Below are 14701 nucleotides of genomic sequence, written 5' to 3'. Positions count from 1 at the left end.
AACACTGTTGATACCAATCAAGTCCGCGAACCTGTGGGCTTCTATTCTCCGAACACTTAAATCGAGCTTGGCACCAGAAGTGCATCAAGCAGGCTAACACAGCATATCATGCTGGCTCGGAAGCGCCCAAGGTGTGGGCTGCCTTGCGCAAGACTCAAGGACTCGCTCATGGCCTCGATGAGTTCTACTTGCCCCCGTGCTATTGCGCTTCCGACTTTGTCGTTCATACCATTCTACAGGCTTGCCCACTGAAGGCCAGCTTCATATGAACACCTTCAGAATTACGCAATGATTCGGCTTCTGACTTTTTTGTTACCGCTATTCTTCGCACTTCTGAGGCCCGCCTCTGCTCAGAACGACAGTACAGCTGCATTCGTGGTACCGGACACGTGGGCTGCTGGGCGGACAAAACTAGACAGGCCAGTATACCAGATTGGCAGCACGTTAGAAGTTCAATGGACCACAACCGACGACGAGTATCGAGTGATATTATGTCACATCAGCAATTTGACCACCTACTCGGCTACCCGTGGATCGACTATATATAGTAAGTGTCACCATCCTGAACGCCATCATGAGACTGACGTCTCCCAGCAAAAGCACTTAGCGATACAGAGAATGATGGTTTCAATTGGACTGTCGACGACCAGACTTTCGGCCTGGAAATCAACGTCTTCCTTCTCGCCTTCCAGCCACTAGATACGACACTGCCTCTCAACGAAAGCGCATACTCGCAATACTTCAACTTGACCACTGAAGCGATTTCTACGTCCACAACAAGCTCGGCCACGATCGTTGAATCCGCGCCACCGTCGGCGACAGCTCCACCTCCATCGGAAACAACATCGCCAAATTCTTCACCAGAACCGTCCTCAAGCCCGGTTGCTGAGCCGATTTCAAGTGGTCTGTCGTCTGGCGCGTCCATAGGCCTCGGAGTTGGTGTTGGCATTGGCGGCGTCGCAATCATAATCCTAGCATATCTTGCCTTCGTTCGCTACAGGAAGAGAAAAGCCGAGGGTACAGGCGGAGGCACAACAACTGCATACCATCCTGCACCCACTGCATACAATGTTCATGGCCATGGTACGAAGTCCGAGATGGCTGTGTATGAAGCCCCCGCAGTTAGCCCGTACCAACAGTCAATATCCTAGCGAGATGGCTGCGCAGACGCCAGTCTATTCGCCACATACAGATGTTACAAGCAGCGATACGTCTTCGCAAACGTTGTTCGGACAGAAGCACTATGTGGCTGAATTGCCTGGTGGACGTTAGTACAGAGTGGGCGCGCATTCACGTTTTGCATGCTACCAATGCGTAGCTGCAAAAAAAGAATGGTTGCCGCGCCCAATACTTATGTAGATATTGTCTTACTAATGTTCAAGCAAGCAATGTATTCGTTCAAATATCTACAAGTCCTTGCGAGCACCTTGTGCCTCAGTCGCCAAATACATCGGTTGGAGGTTCCGCCAATATGGTTTTCGCGACACGTGTTTTCGTGATGGCCCAACTTTATTCCATCACTGCTCGAAGTCTCCAGCACGAAGTGCAGCACCTACGTCTACAACATCCAAAACGCCCTGCGAATGTGTGCTACAACAGAGATTCGCTTAGCGAGGTGACTCGCACCAGTGGCTGTTCAGCTCCTGCTCTGGACACTCAGAAACACCGACTGAAGCACAGCTCTTCCCGCGTTCCAAAGCTCAGCGACGCTTCTCCCACCACTCACACCCTCCGAGCACTAATCGTCCCATTCCTTCTCCTCTGCGACCTCATTGTCACATGGCGTCTTCAAACGCGCGTCCCTGCCGCACGACGTATCTACCTATTTATCCTTCAAGACTCAATTGAGCCGTCCATCCGATTCTCAAGTCTCCGGAATCATAACTTGCCCTTCGCCAGTGTATAGATGCAGTTTCCATGATGTCCGGTCATGCCTTTCCGGTGGAACCGTACCTTCCATATAGAGTGACTAGATCGCGCCTTCCTCGCATTCGACGTCCCTTGTGCCTGCTAAGCGCCATGGACACCGGCGAAGGCACCAGGTCACACCATAACTTCCCCACTCAAAAGAGAAGGTCTTGCCTTCTTCATATCAGCTCGTGCATGCCTGTCATCTTATCTTGCCGAGAGCACCGTGCCTTCCTCGAGGCCAAGCTGTTAGTTTGCTAGCACTCCACCGACATCAGTCATATCGCCGTTCTCTACTTGACTGCTCAGATCGTAGAATCCTTCTTACTGGTTAGTCCATATCACCTCCATGTATGAATGCACCGGGCTTGCCGATGCTGATATATTCGTGCGTGTCGTGGTTTCTCTCCCGTCCGATCGTGATCGTGACTGCCAGTTGCACCAAGGTGATCGTGCTTCCCCTACGATACATGGGGATGGGACCTTTGTTGAACCGAGCCTGGACCAGCCTCGCCGTCTCCAGACGGAACAGGCTGGCTATATCCGCTTCCACTGAGTTGTACCTTTCTTGCGTGAGTAGATGGTTCGTATCTTGTCGACTTGACGAAAAGTGTCTTGGTGACGAGCGAGCTACGCACCCACCGACCAAACCGAATGGCCGCTTCATAGAGCACGACTTTGGCCGCTGGAAGCACAATTTTGGGCAGGTCGAGCGGCCATTCCGTTTGGTCGGCGGGTGCCACGGTATATACAACGACCGACACGTCTCGTGCTGAGTGGATGCAGACGAACGACGATGCCCGGCAAGCCAGTAGAGGCTACTTAAGCGAATGCTTAGTATTTTACAAGCTTTTTCAGCTGGTCGGATCTGGCATCTACTAGGTAGTGGATATTTGTGTTTACCCCCGAAACCCCTCAACAGCACCGATTAGTTCTCTGCAAACAAACAGGGCTGCATGTGCGGTGCGTTACACGAGGCGTTTTTGACATCGGCTGGTACTCGTATCAGCTGTATCCACGATCATGCTGTCCCCTGAATCGTCGCCAGTGTCATACCCCAGGTCGAAGCATCTTTCACCTTCAGACTCTGTAAACAGCATGTCAGGGCAGCGATAGAGTAGTCCCAAACCACAGGCACAGCAAACAAAATGCCCACGTTGCAGAACATCCTCTTTAACCCCCGTGCCATATTCATCGCTGCTCTCGCTACAATCTCTATCTTCTTCCTCTCACTAGGCCAGTACACAACCTCAACGACGAGTACACAAGTGGCCAGCGCGACATGGCTCAAAGGCACCCATGACACCGGTAGCAACAAAGCCAGCGCTCTCCAACGCAGAATCTCAGACATCTACAACTCAACACTAGGCGTACGCACACCCTTCCATTCTTCCACCCCCGTCTCACCACCCACTAACCCTCCGCATTCAGTTCCAAAAAATCCTCGCCATCTCCCTCCACGCCCGCACCGACCGCCGCGACTCCCTAACCCTCACAACCTCCCTAACAAACATCACCCTCACATTCATAGACGGCGTGCGTCCCACCGACATCCTCGAGAAAACACTCCCTCCCTACGCCGGCATCGCGAATACTGGGGCCCGAGGCGCATGGCGCGGCCACATCAATGCGATGCGCGAGGTCGTGAGTAATGGCTGGGGCAGCGCGTTGATACTCGAGGAGGATGCGGATTGGGATGTGCGTGTTAAGGAGCAGTTACGGGATTTTGCGGTGGGGAGTTTGGGTGTGCAGATGCGTTCTGCGCATGCGCCGTATTTCGCAGAGAGGAGTGGGGAGTATCTACGCTACGAGGATGTCACATCATGGCTCGGCCAAACAGACAGCAACGCGAACCTCCATGTCCCACATAGCCCCTACGGCTCCGACTGGGACGTCCTCTGGCTAGGCAACTGCGGTATGAGGATGAACGCGCGCCGCGAGGACTGGAACACACTCGCTGTTGTGCGATCGGACGACGAGACGGCCATCCCGGTGCCGGATTATCACCACTGGGACTGGGAGGATGCGCATCCATACGACGGGGCGATGAATCATAGCAGGTGGTATCTCAGTCAGCCAACGGATGGGGTGTGTAGTATTGCGTACGCTGTATCTCAACGTGGTGCAAGGCGGATACTGCTTGAATTGGGGATGGAGAGGGCGGATAAGGCGTTTGATCTTATGTTGCAGGATTTTTGTCAGGGTGTGCCGGAGTCAGAGGATGAGGGGGAAAGAAGGCCGCATTCGTGCTGGGGTGTTGTGCCGCCGTTGTTTGCGCAGTATAGGGGCGCGGGGAGGGAGGATCGGGATAGTGATATTGCGGGCAGCAATGAGAATGTGAGGGAGCAGGGATTTACGAATAATATTCAGAGGAGTGTGAGGGTTAATGCGAGGAAGTTAGTGGATGGGTTGGGGGGTGAGATTGTGGATTCGTTTCCGTATGGTGAGGGGACGTGAATGTGACGGGTTTCTTGTGTGGCATTAGCATGGTGTTTGGCGTCTATAATGTTGGTTCAGTCGATGCAGTTGTTCAGGAAGTGTTGACGGGTTGGCCTTTGTCGAGTTGAAGAATAGAGATTTTGGATGTACAGAACAAGTCACTAGACCACACGTTATTCGAAAATGCAAATGCTACTGTGGGGCACAACCTAGGCACGCGGTGAACCTGCGACAGCGTCGTCGAGCGTGCATTGACGATGGGCCAAGCGTTTGCTTGTCTGATGGGGTGGCTGACTAGCAACTGTACTGAATGTGGCAACGCCGGCTTAGGGGGGCCTGGATAAGGGGAAAGGGTGAAGTTGGAAGGAGGGTCGGCCAATAAGTGCTCTGGTACAGGGTTCATCGCACTTCTCCGGGAGTCACTGAGAATAATCGCAGACGTACGCGGCATACCTAAGATCACATCAGGTCTCGAAAATGACGGTAGATCTAGGCGGCTACACCCCTAAGCCTGGGACAGTCAGGCGCCGTGGATGTCTACAGACGCCCGGAGAAGCGCGCGATCGTATTTGTGTGGCTGGTCTTTCAGGTTCTAGGTGCCAGTGTTGATATTTTCTTTGATAGTCGATGCACAGGTATTCAATGCAGTTGGGACAAGAACTGATCTACGAATGTGACCAACAGGCTTTCGAGGATACTTGTAACAATGGTCCTAAACTACGTCAAAGACAATCAATCATCCTCAGCATCAACGAGCGCATCCTCGAACTTGTCTTCTTTTCCCACAGCTAGAAAGTCCAGCTTCATCAGCAGGCGATCTAAAGTCTTCGCCCGCCACGGCTCGAAGTCGTCGTCTCGCGAAGCAGCGACACCCATGCTAGCTATGCCATTAGTCATGTCCGTCATATCTCTTTGCTTCTCTGCCTCATGAATTGCGGCTACAAGCTCATGTAGTTGGTCGGTGAGGGTATGGTTTGTCCTTCTCATTTCTGTCATCAATTCCTCTTCCTCCTTGGCATAATTGGAAAAGGCATCCGTAATGCCTTCATCTTGCTGGAGATCAAGGCCTTGCCAGATGATTTGCAGACGTTGGAACAGCGCCACGAAGTGGTCGACTGTGGTGAATAGCTCCCGTAGCACGGAGATGTAGGAGTTATTGTCTAACAGTACTGCGTGATAGAGCGCTTCGACGTATTTGTGGTGAGCACGTGCAATGGTCCTCGGATCTTCTTTGCGAGACCGTACCAAACTGCGCTTGAGCCGCTCGGATCCAGTGGCTGACAGCTCGCTCGGTAGCTGTCTTGACGACGCTGTGGTCGGACGAGACGACAGTCGTGACGACCCAGGTCGACTGAATGCGTCAACGTCCAGCCAATCATGCAAATGATCCCAACTCTTCTCCATGACTTCTCCATGAAAGTAGTTTCCGATCTCGGACAGGAGAAAGAGGGCTTGACTAACACAAGCCCAGTGCGTGCGTAGCTTTTTGTGCCTCTGATTTTCTCGAAGCCTCCTCGTCTTCAAGGCTTGCTGGCCTCTTTGGGAGGCACTAAGCGGAGGGCCCAGAGGGGTCGGATAACACCTCCTGTGAGCTGACATCTTCCAAAGCTTGGTCAAATGAGCTTCTGCACGGTGTAAAGAGATGATGTAGGCGCTGAGATCTCGATACCGCTTGGCGTCGGTTCCGGACAGAAAGATGTGAAGCGACGAGTCTGATGGCAGGTCAATGACCAAGCTTGTAGTGTTCGGTAACAGGGTACCGATCGGCACAGAAGACGAGCTTATCTCCATACGTAACCATGCGGCGGCCCTCTCACGATGTTGGTCGTCAGGTTCATGTTCTGGAACCAGCGCTGCGAGCTCTGACCACGTCTGCTGCAATATGACGGCGGTCTCTGCTTCGTTGATGGCGATATTCTCAACCTTACCAAGCTTCCGAACCGGTTTAGCTGAGTTTGCGCTTGCCTGATGAGCCTGCAGACGTCGCTCTGCTTGGTTGATCAGAGACGCCGAAAACTCGCCGTTGCGAAAGAGAACGAAGTCTTGAACGACGAGCAGGAACTCGAGAATCACGCTTGTGGGTAGCAGCTGTGTAAGTGCAGTTCGAGAGATAGTGTCATTAATCGAGCCGACCATATCGGCAAAAGCGTTGGTTTGCAAAGGATAGCCGAGCGACTTGATTTGATCCAACGACGTGGGCAAAAGAGCTGTACAGACATTGCTCGAGACACCAGACCTTTGTAGAGAATGTCCTCGTGACTTGATCTGATTGAGAGCTCTGCCAACTGCTAGGACAGCCTCTGCGGCCTCCTCAGTCACAAAGTACGGAACAAGTTCATTATTCACAGAATAATCCAGACTGCTCTGCGACAGAGACTGCGAGACCACGAAGTCGTTCACTCCATATTTTGGCAGTTGTCCGTACAGCAGCCACGGGGTCAGGCTTTGCATCCATGCTTGTTGGGCGGCCACGAGGAGGTCGCCTGCAATGTCCTTGATGTCAGTGTAGCCAGTGTGTCCCTCTTTTCTCAGAAAGTCAAGCGCCACAGCCGCAGAGCAGTTTGTATTCTTGTTGTCGCCACCAGCCGGCTGCAGGACTGTAATAGTCTTCCACAGCCATCTCAGAGGTCTCGCCCAAGGTTGAAATTCAGTAACAATGGTGCTCAACGGAACTATTTTGTATGCACCCACATATTTGGCATCTTCTTGCAGCACCAATGTCTCAACTTCGATGATCTTGTCTGTGAAGGCTCGCAGATGGTTCGTCTTGATTCGGTTGCTCACAGCTCGACAGGTGGGAGAGGGGTGGGACCTAGAAACTTGAGCAGTGGCTTCCCTCAGCTTGATATGAAGGTCAACAAGTTCGGCAAGGATTTGTAGCATTGCTCTTTCAGCGGCAGAAGTGTAGGAACCAAAAGATTTGTCACCGTCGAGATCATCATATTGTTTGTGCTTCAGCTCGTCCCAGATTGGAGATGGCAAGCCAGACAAGGAAAGCAAGATCTCATGAAGCATGGCCAGAGAGATGTGGAACGCTCGCTGATGGCGTCCAGGGTAGCTGTACTGGTATCATTGGTCGTCACCTTTTCCAGACGAGCGTCGGCTATGAGGAGGATGAGACGACCGAGTAGCTCGAATCTGCACATTGGAATAGATTGCAAAGAGCATGTGTGAGAATGATAGACGCGTGCGGGACGCGTCAATACACCTCCAACCATGCGGCATCGTCAACCAAGAACAGTTGTAAGATGCCAATCACTCCTGCCGTTTCAGTTCGGTGGTCTTGCACTTGCCTTCAGCAGTATTGTTGGCTCATTCTTTCTAAATATTGACACCATCGTCGATGTCTTCCAGGCAGCTGCAGCTGCAGAGCCGCAGCATTCAATGGGTAGTACAGTAACTACTCCTAGGCTGTTGCAAGTTTGCCGAATGAGCCTGCTGATTCCCTAAATTGCATGCACCTTCTTCAGCAACACGATCTTCGCGAAACTTCTTTTATTCTTCCCAAGCACACAGGCAGACACAGCTCCATCGTTGATCGAGATTTCTTCCCATTCATTGGTGCTTTGTTACTTGCAAAAGTCGTTCTTTCGTAACATTACAGGCAGAAGGCACGATCACCCGCAGTTCTTGCCCTTACAAATCCGCAGTTTTGACACCCGCAGCCTGAGTGCCAGTGCCCAGTTGTACGCGACGTCATCTTTCGCCATTCCACTTCTCACGCATATTCCCGTTTACAAGTACACATCGATCACAGGTCTTGCTCGAGGCAAGGCCACTGTCAATATTTCACCTCACGCAGAATCAACCATTTCTCTCCGGGCTGGCACCAAGCGAAAAGCCTCTTCTGAAGACTTAGCCCGGCCAGAGAAACGCAAGATGACTACACAAGCAGACTATGTGATGGAGGTGGACAACCCGGAGGCGGCCATCGAACAATTGAAGAATGGCGAGATAGACGAGTCGCTGTACAGCAGACAGCTGTATGTCTTGGGTCATGAGGCTATGAAGCGTATGGGCTCATCGAATGTCCTCATCTCTGGTCTCAAAGGGCTGGGAGTAGAGATCGCGAAGAACATCGCCCTGGCTGGTGTCAAGTCATTGACTCTCTTTGATCCCCAACCTGCTCAAATAGCCGACCTGTCCTCTCAGTTCTTCCTCCATCCCGAAGATGTTGGTACATCAAGAGCCGAAGTCACCGCCCCTCGAGTGGCCGAACTCAACTCCTACACGCCTGTTTCTATCCACGAATCGCAGTCCTTAACAGATGACCTCGAGCAATTGAAGAGATATCAAGTGGTCGTCTTGACGAACACTCCCCTAAAAGATCAATTGAAGATTGCAGACTTCTGTCACCAGAATGGGATATACGTTGTGGTCGCAGATACGTTCGGCCTGTTCGGATACATATTCAATGACTTTGGCAAAAACTTCACTATCGGCGATGCGACCGGCGAGAACCCAATCAGCGGCATCATTGCAGATATTGATGAGAGCGGCCTAGTGTCTGCGCTCGACGAGACTCGACACGGTCTAGAAGATGGCGACTTTGTTGAATTTGCTGAGATCAAAGGAATGGATGGTCTGAATGGCGCCGCCCCAATGAAAATCACCGTGAAAGGTCCTTACAGCTTCTCCATCGGCGATGTCTCTGGTTTGGGTAAATACCAAGGTGGCGGTCTGTTCTCACAAGTGAAGATGCCTAAGATCCTTGACTTCCAGCCACTGTCGGAACAATTGAAGACACCAGAATTGATGATATCAGATTTTGCAAAATTTGATCGACCTCAACAACTACACGTCGGCATTCAGGCTCTACATACCTTTGCCGAATCGCACGACGGAAAATTCCCACGACCTCACAACGATGCGGATGCCAAGGAGTTACTCGATACTGCGAACAAGTTAGCGAAGGAAAGTGGTGTTGAGGTTGACCTTGATAGTAAGCTCATCACAGAGCTCAGCTACCAGGCCCAAGGTGATCTCAGCCCCATGGCCGCCTTCTTTGGTGGCTTGACCGCTCAGGAAGTCCTAAAAGCAGTGTCCGGCAAGTTTTCTCCCGTCAAGCAATGGCTCTATCTCGACTCGCTAGAATCTCTGCCCACATCAGTGAAACGATCAGAAGAGCTGTGTCAGCCACAAAACTCCCGATACGATGGACAAATTGCAGTCTTCGGCCGAGAGTTTCAAGAAAAGATTTCAAATGTTCGCAATTTCTTGGTCGGATGTGGTGCCATCGGCTGCGAGATGCTAAAGAACTACGCAATGATTGGTCTGGGTTCGGGTCCGAAAGGTCATATCACAGCCACCGACAATGATTCGATCGAGAAGAGCAATCTCAACAGACAATTCCTATTCCGAAGCAAAGACGTGGGCAAGCAAAAAAGCGACTGCGCGGCAGCAGCTGTGCAAGCCATGAACCCAGATCTCAAGGGCAAGATTACTACCATGACGGATCGAATCGGGCCAGATTCTGAGGACATCTTTGACGAGAAATTTTGGGGTGAGCTAGACTTTGTAACGAATGCTTTGGACAATGTTGAAGCACGAACCTACGTCGATCGCCGCTGTGTCTTCTTCATGAAGCCGCTCCTAGAATCCGGAACACTCGGCACGAAAGGCAATACACAGGTGGTACTTCCCCGTCTCACAGAGTCCTACTCGAGCTCGCAGGACCCACCAGAGCAGTCCTTCCCGATGTGCACACTGCGCAGCTTCCCCAACAAGATCGAACACACCATTGCATGGGCGAGAGATCTGTTCCAGTCATACTTTGTCGGTCCACCAGAGATCGTCAATCTTTACCTTTCACAACCTGACTACATTGACACCACACTCAAGCAACAAGGAAACGAGAAGCAAATTCTCGATAGTCTTAAAGACTTTCTTGTGTCGGACAAGCCTGATAGTTATGAAGACTGCATTGCCTGGGCTCGCATGCAATTCGAGAAGCAATACCACAATGCAATTCAGCAGCTGCTTTACAACTTCCCGAGCGATGCTAAAACATCGTCGGGCGCAGGCTTCTGGTCTGGTCCGAAGCGGTGTCCGACGCCGCTCAAGTTTGACCCTGCTAATGAGACTCATATGGGATTTGTCATTGCCGCTGCAGCACTTCATGCATACAACTACAACATCAAGGTTCCGAAGCTGAAGTCTCAGGACTATGAGAAGGTCATGAACAGCATGATTATCCCCGAATTCAAGCCAGACTCAAATGTCAAGATCCAAGCAGATGAGAAGGAACCAGATCCGAATGCTAACGCACCTGCATTCAGTGACGAAGATGAGCTCAATAAGATTATCCAGTCTCTGCCAGACGCGAAGTCCTTACCAGGCTTCCGACTCAACGTGGTAGAGTTTGAAAAGGATGATGACAGCAACCACCATATCGATTTCATCACTGCGGCTAGCAATCTGCGCGCTCTCAACTATGATATTCCAGTCGCTGACCGTCACAAAACGAAGTTTATCGCAGGCAAGATTATTCCAGCCATCGCGACAACAACAGCTTTGGTTACAGGCCTGATCATAATGGAGCTATACAAGATTGTCGATGGCAAGGATGACCTCGAGCAGTACAAGAATGGCTTCGTCAATCTGGCTTTGCCATTCTTCGGCTTCAGCGAACCTATCGCTAGTCCAAAGGGCAAGTACCAGGGCAAGAACGGCGAGGTCACCATCGATAAGCTGTGGGATCGGTTTGAGGTTGACGACATTACCTTGACGGATTTCCTCAAACATTTCGAAGATCTTGGCCTTTCTGTCACTATGGTCAGCTCCGGTGTGAGCCTGTTATACGCCAGCTTCTATCCACCAAGCAAGACCAAAGATCGGATGCCTCTCAAGATGAGCAAATTGGTCGAAACTATTAGCAAGAAACCCATACCAGATCACCAGAAGAACATCATCTTCGAGATCACAGCAGAAGATACTACAGAGGAGGATGTTGAAATTCCTTATGTCATGGTCAAGCGAAAGTAGGGGAAGACCGTCGACGTGCATTTTTCTATTGTAGAAGGCATCCATATGGTCAAGGAGTCTAACATAGCATTCGTGGTTCTGGAATGGTATATGCCAAGCAAATTGTATGAAGACTGGGACCCGTGCCTCTGACACAACGTGGCTAGAACAAGATCATTTTGATATAGAAGCGAGTACGACGAATACCAAATTCGTTCCTGCATATGCACTGTACCCATCCATTTCCTTGTAACTTCTTCTTACAAGTCTGCCTTCCCCGGCAGTTTCCATATCGAGTCCTTACGATCCCGTTCTCATCGCGCTCGTGGCGTGATCTCGCGAGCCACATGGGTTGCTCCTGCATTGCCCCAGCACCTTCTGGTTTGGGAAATTCTCGATGCCGTCCTTGCGAGTTCTTGCATGAACCACATGGGGAGGGTCTTTTCTAATTCCGCCCTCTGCTGCAAGCTTACATACAACACTCCATCGGCGCTAGTACGGCATCTGCCTTTGCTAGCAATTATCTAATCATCCATCATCATGACCTCACTGGTTGACGGTGGCAAGGATCCCATCCCCACAGTCACGGAAGCCCTTTTGGGAAGTCGTTTCATGCCAAAAGAAGTACAAAACAATGTTCCCACCTCGAGTCCAACAGCATAACACCTAAATAGACTCATGCTCAAAGGATCTACTAGGCCCGTCTCTCGTGCATCGCAACTCCTACAGCAGATTCGCGGAACATCGGTATCAACCACAAACAGTCGAAGTTTGAACACATCCAGCACAATGTCGGTACGTCGGATCTCGTTCGCCCTCGCCCTGCTGGGACCCGTACTGGGTGGGTTGTGGCTGATAAGTTTCATGCAGAATAAAGGCGGCAGTATCACGAATTGGGCAAGCAAGAACGGCGAGTTCAACAGACAGCAGTCACAATTTCGGAACCACATCTCGAAAGATGCTGGTGCGGAGTTCCCAGCAGAGAAGGACCGCTATCATCTCTATGTCAGCTATGCATGTCCATGGGGTAGGTCGGCATGTACCCAAGATACCAAATATCGGTGCTAACACGTGATAGCACACAGGACGATGATCGTCCGGAAGCTCAAAGGACTGGAGGACATAATTCCTGTCACCAGTGTGCACTATGAAATGCTCGAAAAGGGTAAGGCATCATATACTCTCAGAAGGTCTTCATCGATACTGACAACCTTCAAGGCTGGCGCTTCGCCGAGAAAGGCGAGCAAGTGGCAGGTGAACACACAACCCCAGATCCCATACACCCAGACTTCACGCACATAAGACAGCTATACTTCAAGGTAAACGCCGACTACGACGGCCGCTTCACAGTCCCCACCCTCTGGGACAAGAAGAAGGAAACCATCGTCAGCAACGAATCCGCCGACATAATCCGAATGCTATACACCCAATTCGACGACCTCCTCCCTGAGAAGTACAAGAACATCGATCTCCTCCCCAAGGATCTAGAGCAGAAAATCGACGAAAGCAACGACTGGACCTACAACGACATCAACAACGGCGTGTACAAATCCGGCTTCGCATCAACCCAAGAAGCCTACGAGAAGGCCGTCACCACCCTCTTCAAATCACTTGACCGTGCAGAGGCACATCTCGCTGAGCAAGCATCTAACAACGCGGGTCCCTTCTACTACGGGCAGAACATCACCGAGGCGGATATCAGATTATACACGACGATCATCCGCTTCGATGCGGTGTATGTGCAGCACTTCAAGTGTAATATTCGAGACATCAGATCTGGATACCCGCATCTGCACAAGTGGGTGAGGAATCTGTACTGGAACCATGAAGCTTTTGGATCGACGACTCAGTTTGAGCATATTAAGGGGCATTATACGAAGAGTCATAAGCAGATTAATCCGTTTTCGATTACGCCTGTGGGGCCGGTGCCTAATATTTTGCCGTTGGAGGAGGAGGTGCCGGCTGTGAAGGCGGCGAAGGGAAATTAGGGTGGACTTTTGGGAGGCAGGAGCTGGAGTGCATGAACAGCATGCGACGCAGGACAGATAAGCAGGATAGAGAGGCCGCCTGCCATAAGTTGAAGTAGCTAACATTGGGCATTGAGCACGATTTGATTTGGTACTGCACATACTGGTTCTACCATACTTGGTTAGGAGCACGAAAATGCACATAAATAGTTTCGTTCCACGTCAATATCACATCCTCTTGTTCGTGCTTCTGATGCTCTAACGGCCATTTACAGAGCATCAAGCAACTTACTGCCTCGAACGCACCACTTCAGTACAGCGCCTTGAACACAACCAGCCTCAGCCCATTAGACGCATCGGTTGCACCACAGTCAATCTCGATTAAAAGCAAGAACTCACCCACTCGAACCATGCCCTTCCGGACCCCCGCCATCCTAACCCTTCTCACCCTCTCACTAATCTGCACATTCACGCTTATTGTGATCATAAGCGCAGCCTTGAGCTCGAATGCCCACTCCAGTGCCGGGAACAGCAACCTTATAGACAGCAACACGCCGTGGCCCTCAGCTCCTGCAGGATCATCGTGGGAGGAGGGCGTGGAACATACGTTGCATTATTTGGCTGGACGGACTTGGTTGGAGCGGGATGGGGATGTGGTCGTGGAGAAGCAGGAGGGGTGGGAGGAACAGGAAAAGCAGCGGCCAATACGTCGTCACTGTCGATCTCGAGAGTCGAAGCAGAGGGTTTGGAAGTGGTTGCGGAGGTGGGCGATGGTGCCGGTGCTGGTTTGAGGGGTGGGGTGGGAGTGTGGTTGATCATGGATTTTGGTTTCGAGTGGAGTAGTAGTGACTGCTTAGTATCAGACTGACTCGATCATCGGGCTGAGGATGTAGGAAGGTGTCATTGACAGGGTGAAGTATTGATAAGGGAAGTGAAGGTGCGTGGGATCTCTTCAACCACAACATCCAATCAAATCATATCTCGACTGTACAGAACCAGACTCTATCCATTCCTGGCCCCTGGGGTTACAGAGAACCCATATCGATTGCATGGTTCCTTCTTCCTCTATTTGATCCTCATCCAGAATGAGCTCGCTCAAGAGCACTCCACAGAAACCAACCGGCAGTATTCTTTACTGTATATCAAACTCCGTCCGATGCGTCGTGGGTATCTCAATGTAGATGCGTTCGCTCTAGATGTAAACGCCGGCCAAACATGCATGTACTCGCTGTAGTATGTCCATATGACCCGTGGTCTCTGTTCCCTCATCCTCTATACTGTTTCTGTATGTTGCATTGGCGTGAAACTTGCCATATGTAAAATCGTCATACCGCTGCTGCCTTCGTGAAAGGCATCTCGCGCGGTGAGACCATGATATTGATCCGGGATCAGCTCCGAAGAGAATGAAAGTCGGAGCGAAATGG

At 51.2% G+C, this 14701-nt stretch overlaps 6 protein-coding genes across 6 annotated transcripts; 5 read left to right on the top strand and 1 right to left on the bottom strand.

Moving 5' to 3' along the window:
• Positions 1–288: 288 nt before the first annotated feature.
• On the top strand, positions 289–1151 carry PMZ80_001619 (uncharacterized protein; the record flags this gene model as incomplete). The annotated part of the gene is made up of 2 exons (XM_064870062.1): positions 289–547; positions 595–1151. The coding sequence occupies 2 exons, from the start codon at positions 289–291 to the stop codon at positions 1149–1151; spliced, it is 816 nt and encodes a 271-aa protein (XP_064735559.1).
• A 1905-nt stretch (positions 1152–3056) lies between these two features.
• On the top strand, positions 3057–4365 carry PMZ80_001618 (uncharacterized protein; the record flags this gene model as incomplete). Its single annotated transcript, XM_064870061.1, has 2 exons — positions 3057–3278; positions 3340–4365. 2 exons carry the CDS (start codon positions 3057–3059, stop codon positions 4363–4365), a joined length of 1248 nt encoding a protein of 415 aa, XP_064735558.1.
• A 714-nt stretch (positions 4366–5079) lies between these two features.
• Positions 5080–7362, bottom strand: PMZ80_001617 (uncharacterized protein; the record flags this gene model as incomplete). The annotated part of the gene is made up of 1 exon (XM_064870060.1): positions 5080–7362. The coding sequence occupies one exon, from the start codon at positions 7360–7362 to the stop codon at positions 5080–5082; it is 2283 nt and encodes a 760-aa protein (XP_064735557.1).
• Positions 7363–7731: 369 nt separating this feature from the next.
• On the top strand, positions 7732–11331 carry UBA1 (E1 ubiquitin-activating protein; the record flags this gene model as incomplete). The annotated part of the gene is made up of 2 exons (XM_064870059.1): positions 7732–7760; positions 8013–11331. 2 exons carry the CDS (start codon positions 7732–7734, stop codon positions 11329–11331), a joined length of 3348 nt encoding a protein of 1115 aa, XP_064735556.1.
• A 768-nt stretch (positions 11332–12099) lies between these two features.
• ECM4 (S-glutathionyl-(chloro)hydroquinone reductase) lies at positions 12100–13298 on the top strand (the record flags this gene model as incomplete). Its single annotated transcript, XM_064870058.1, has 3 exons — positions 12100–12337; positions 12389–12475; positions 12529–13298. The coding sequence occupies 3 exons, from the start codon at positions 12100–12102 to the stop codon at positions 13296–13298; spliced, it is 1095 nt and encodes a 364-aa protein (XP_064735555.1).
• A 389-nt stretch (positions 13299–13687) lies between these two features.
• On the top strand, positions 13688–14068 carry PMZ80_001614 (uncharacterized protein; the record flags this gene model as incomplete). Its single annotated transcript, XM_064870057.1, has 1 exon — positions 13688–14068. The coding sequence occupies one exon, from the start codon at positions 13688–13690 to the stop codon at positions 14066–14068; it is 381 nt and encodes a 126-aa protein (XP_064735554.1).
• Positions 14069–14701: the final 633 nt, after the last annotated feature.

This window comes from Knufia obscura (genome assembly GCF_036327395.1).
Source record: "Knufia obscura strain CCFEE 5817 isolate CBS 148926 chromosome Unknown scaffold_1, whole genome shotgun sequence".
Lineage (NCBI taxonomy): Eukaryota > Fungi > Ascomycota > Eurotiomycetes > Chaetothyriales > Trichomeriaceae > Knufia > Knufia obscura.
The sequence above is the reverse complement of the archived record's forward strand: the minus strand, read 5'-3'. Positions and strand labels throughout refer to the sequence as shown.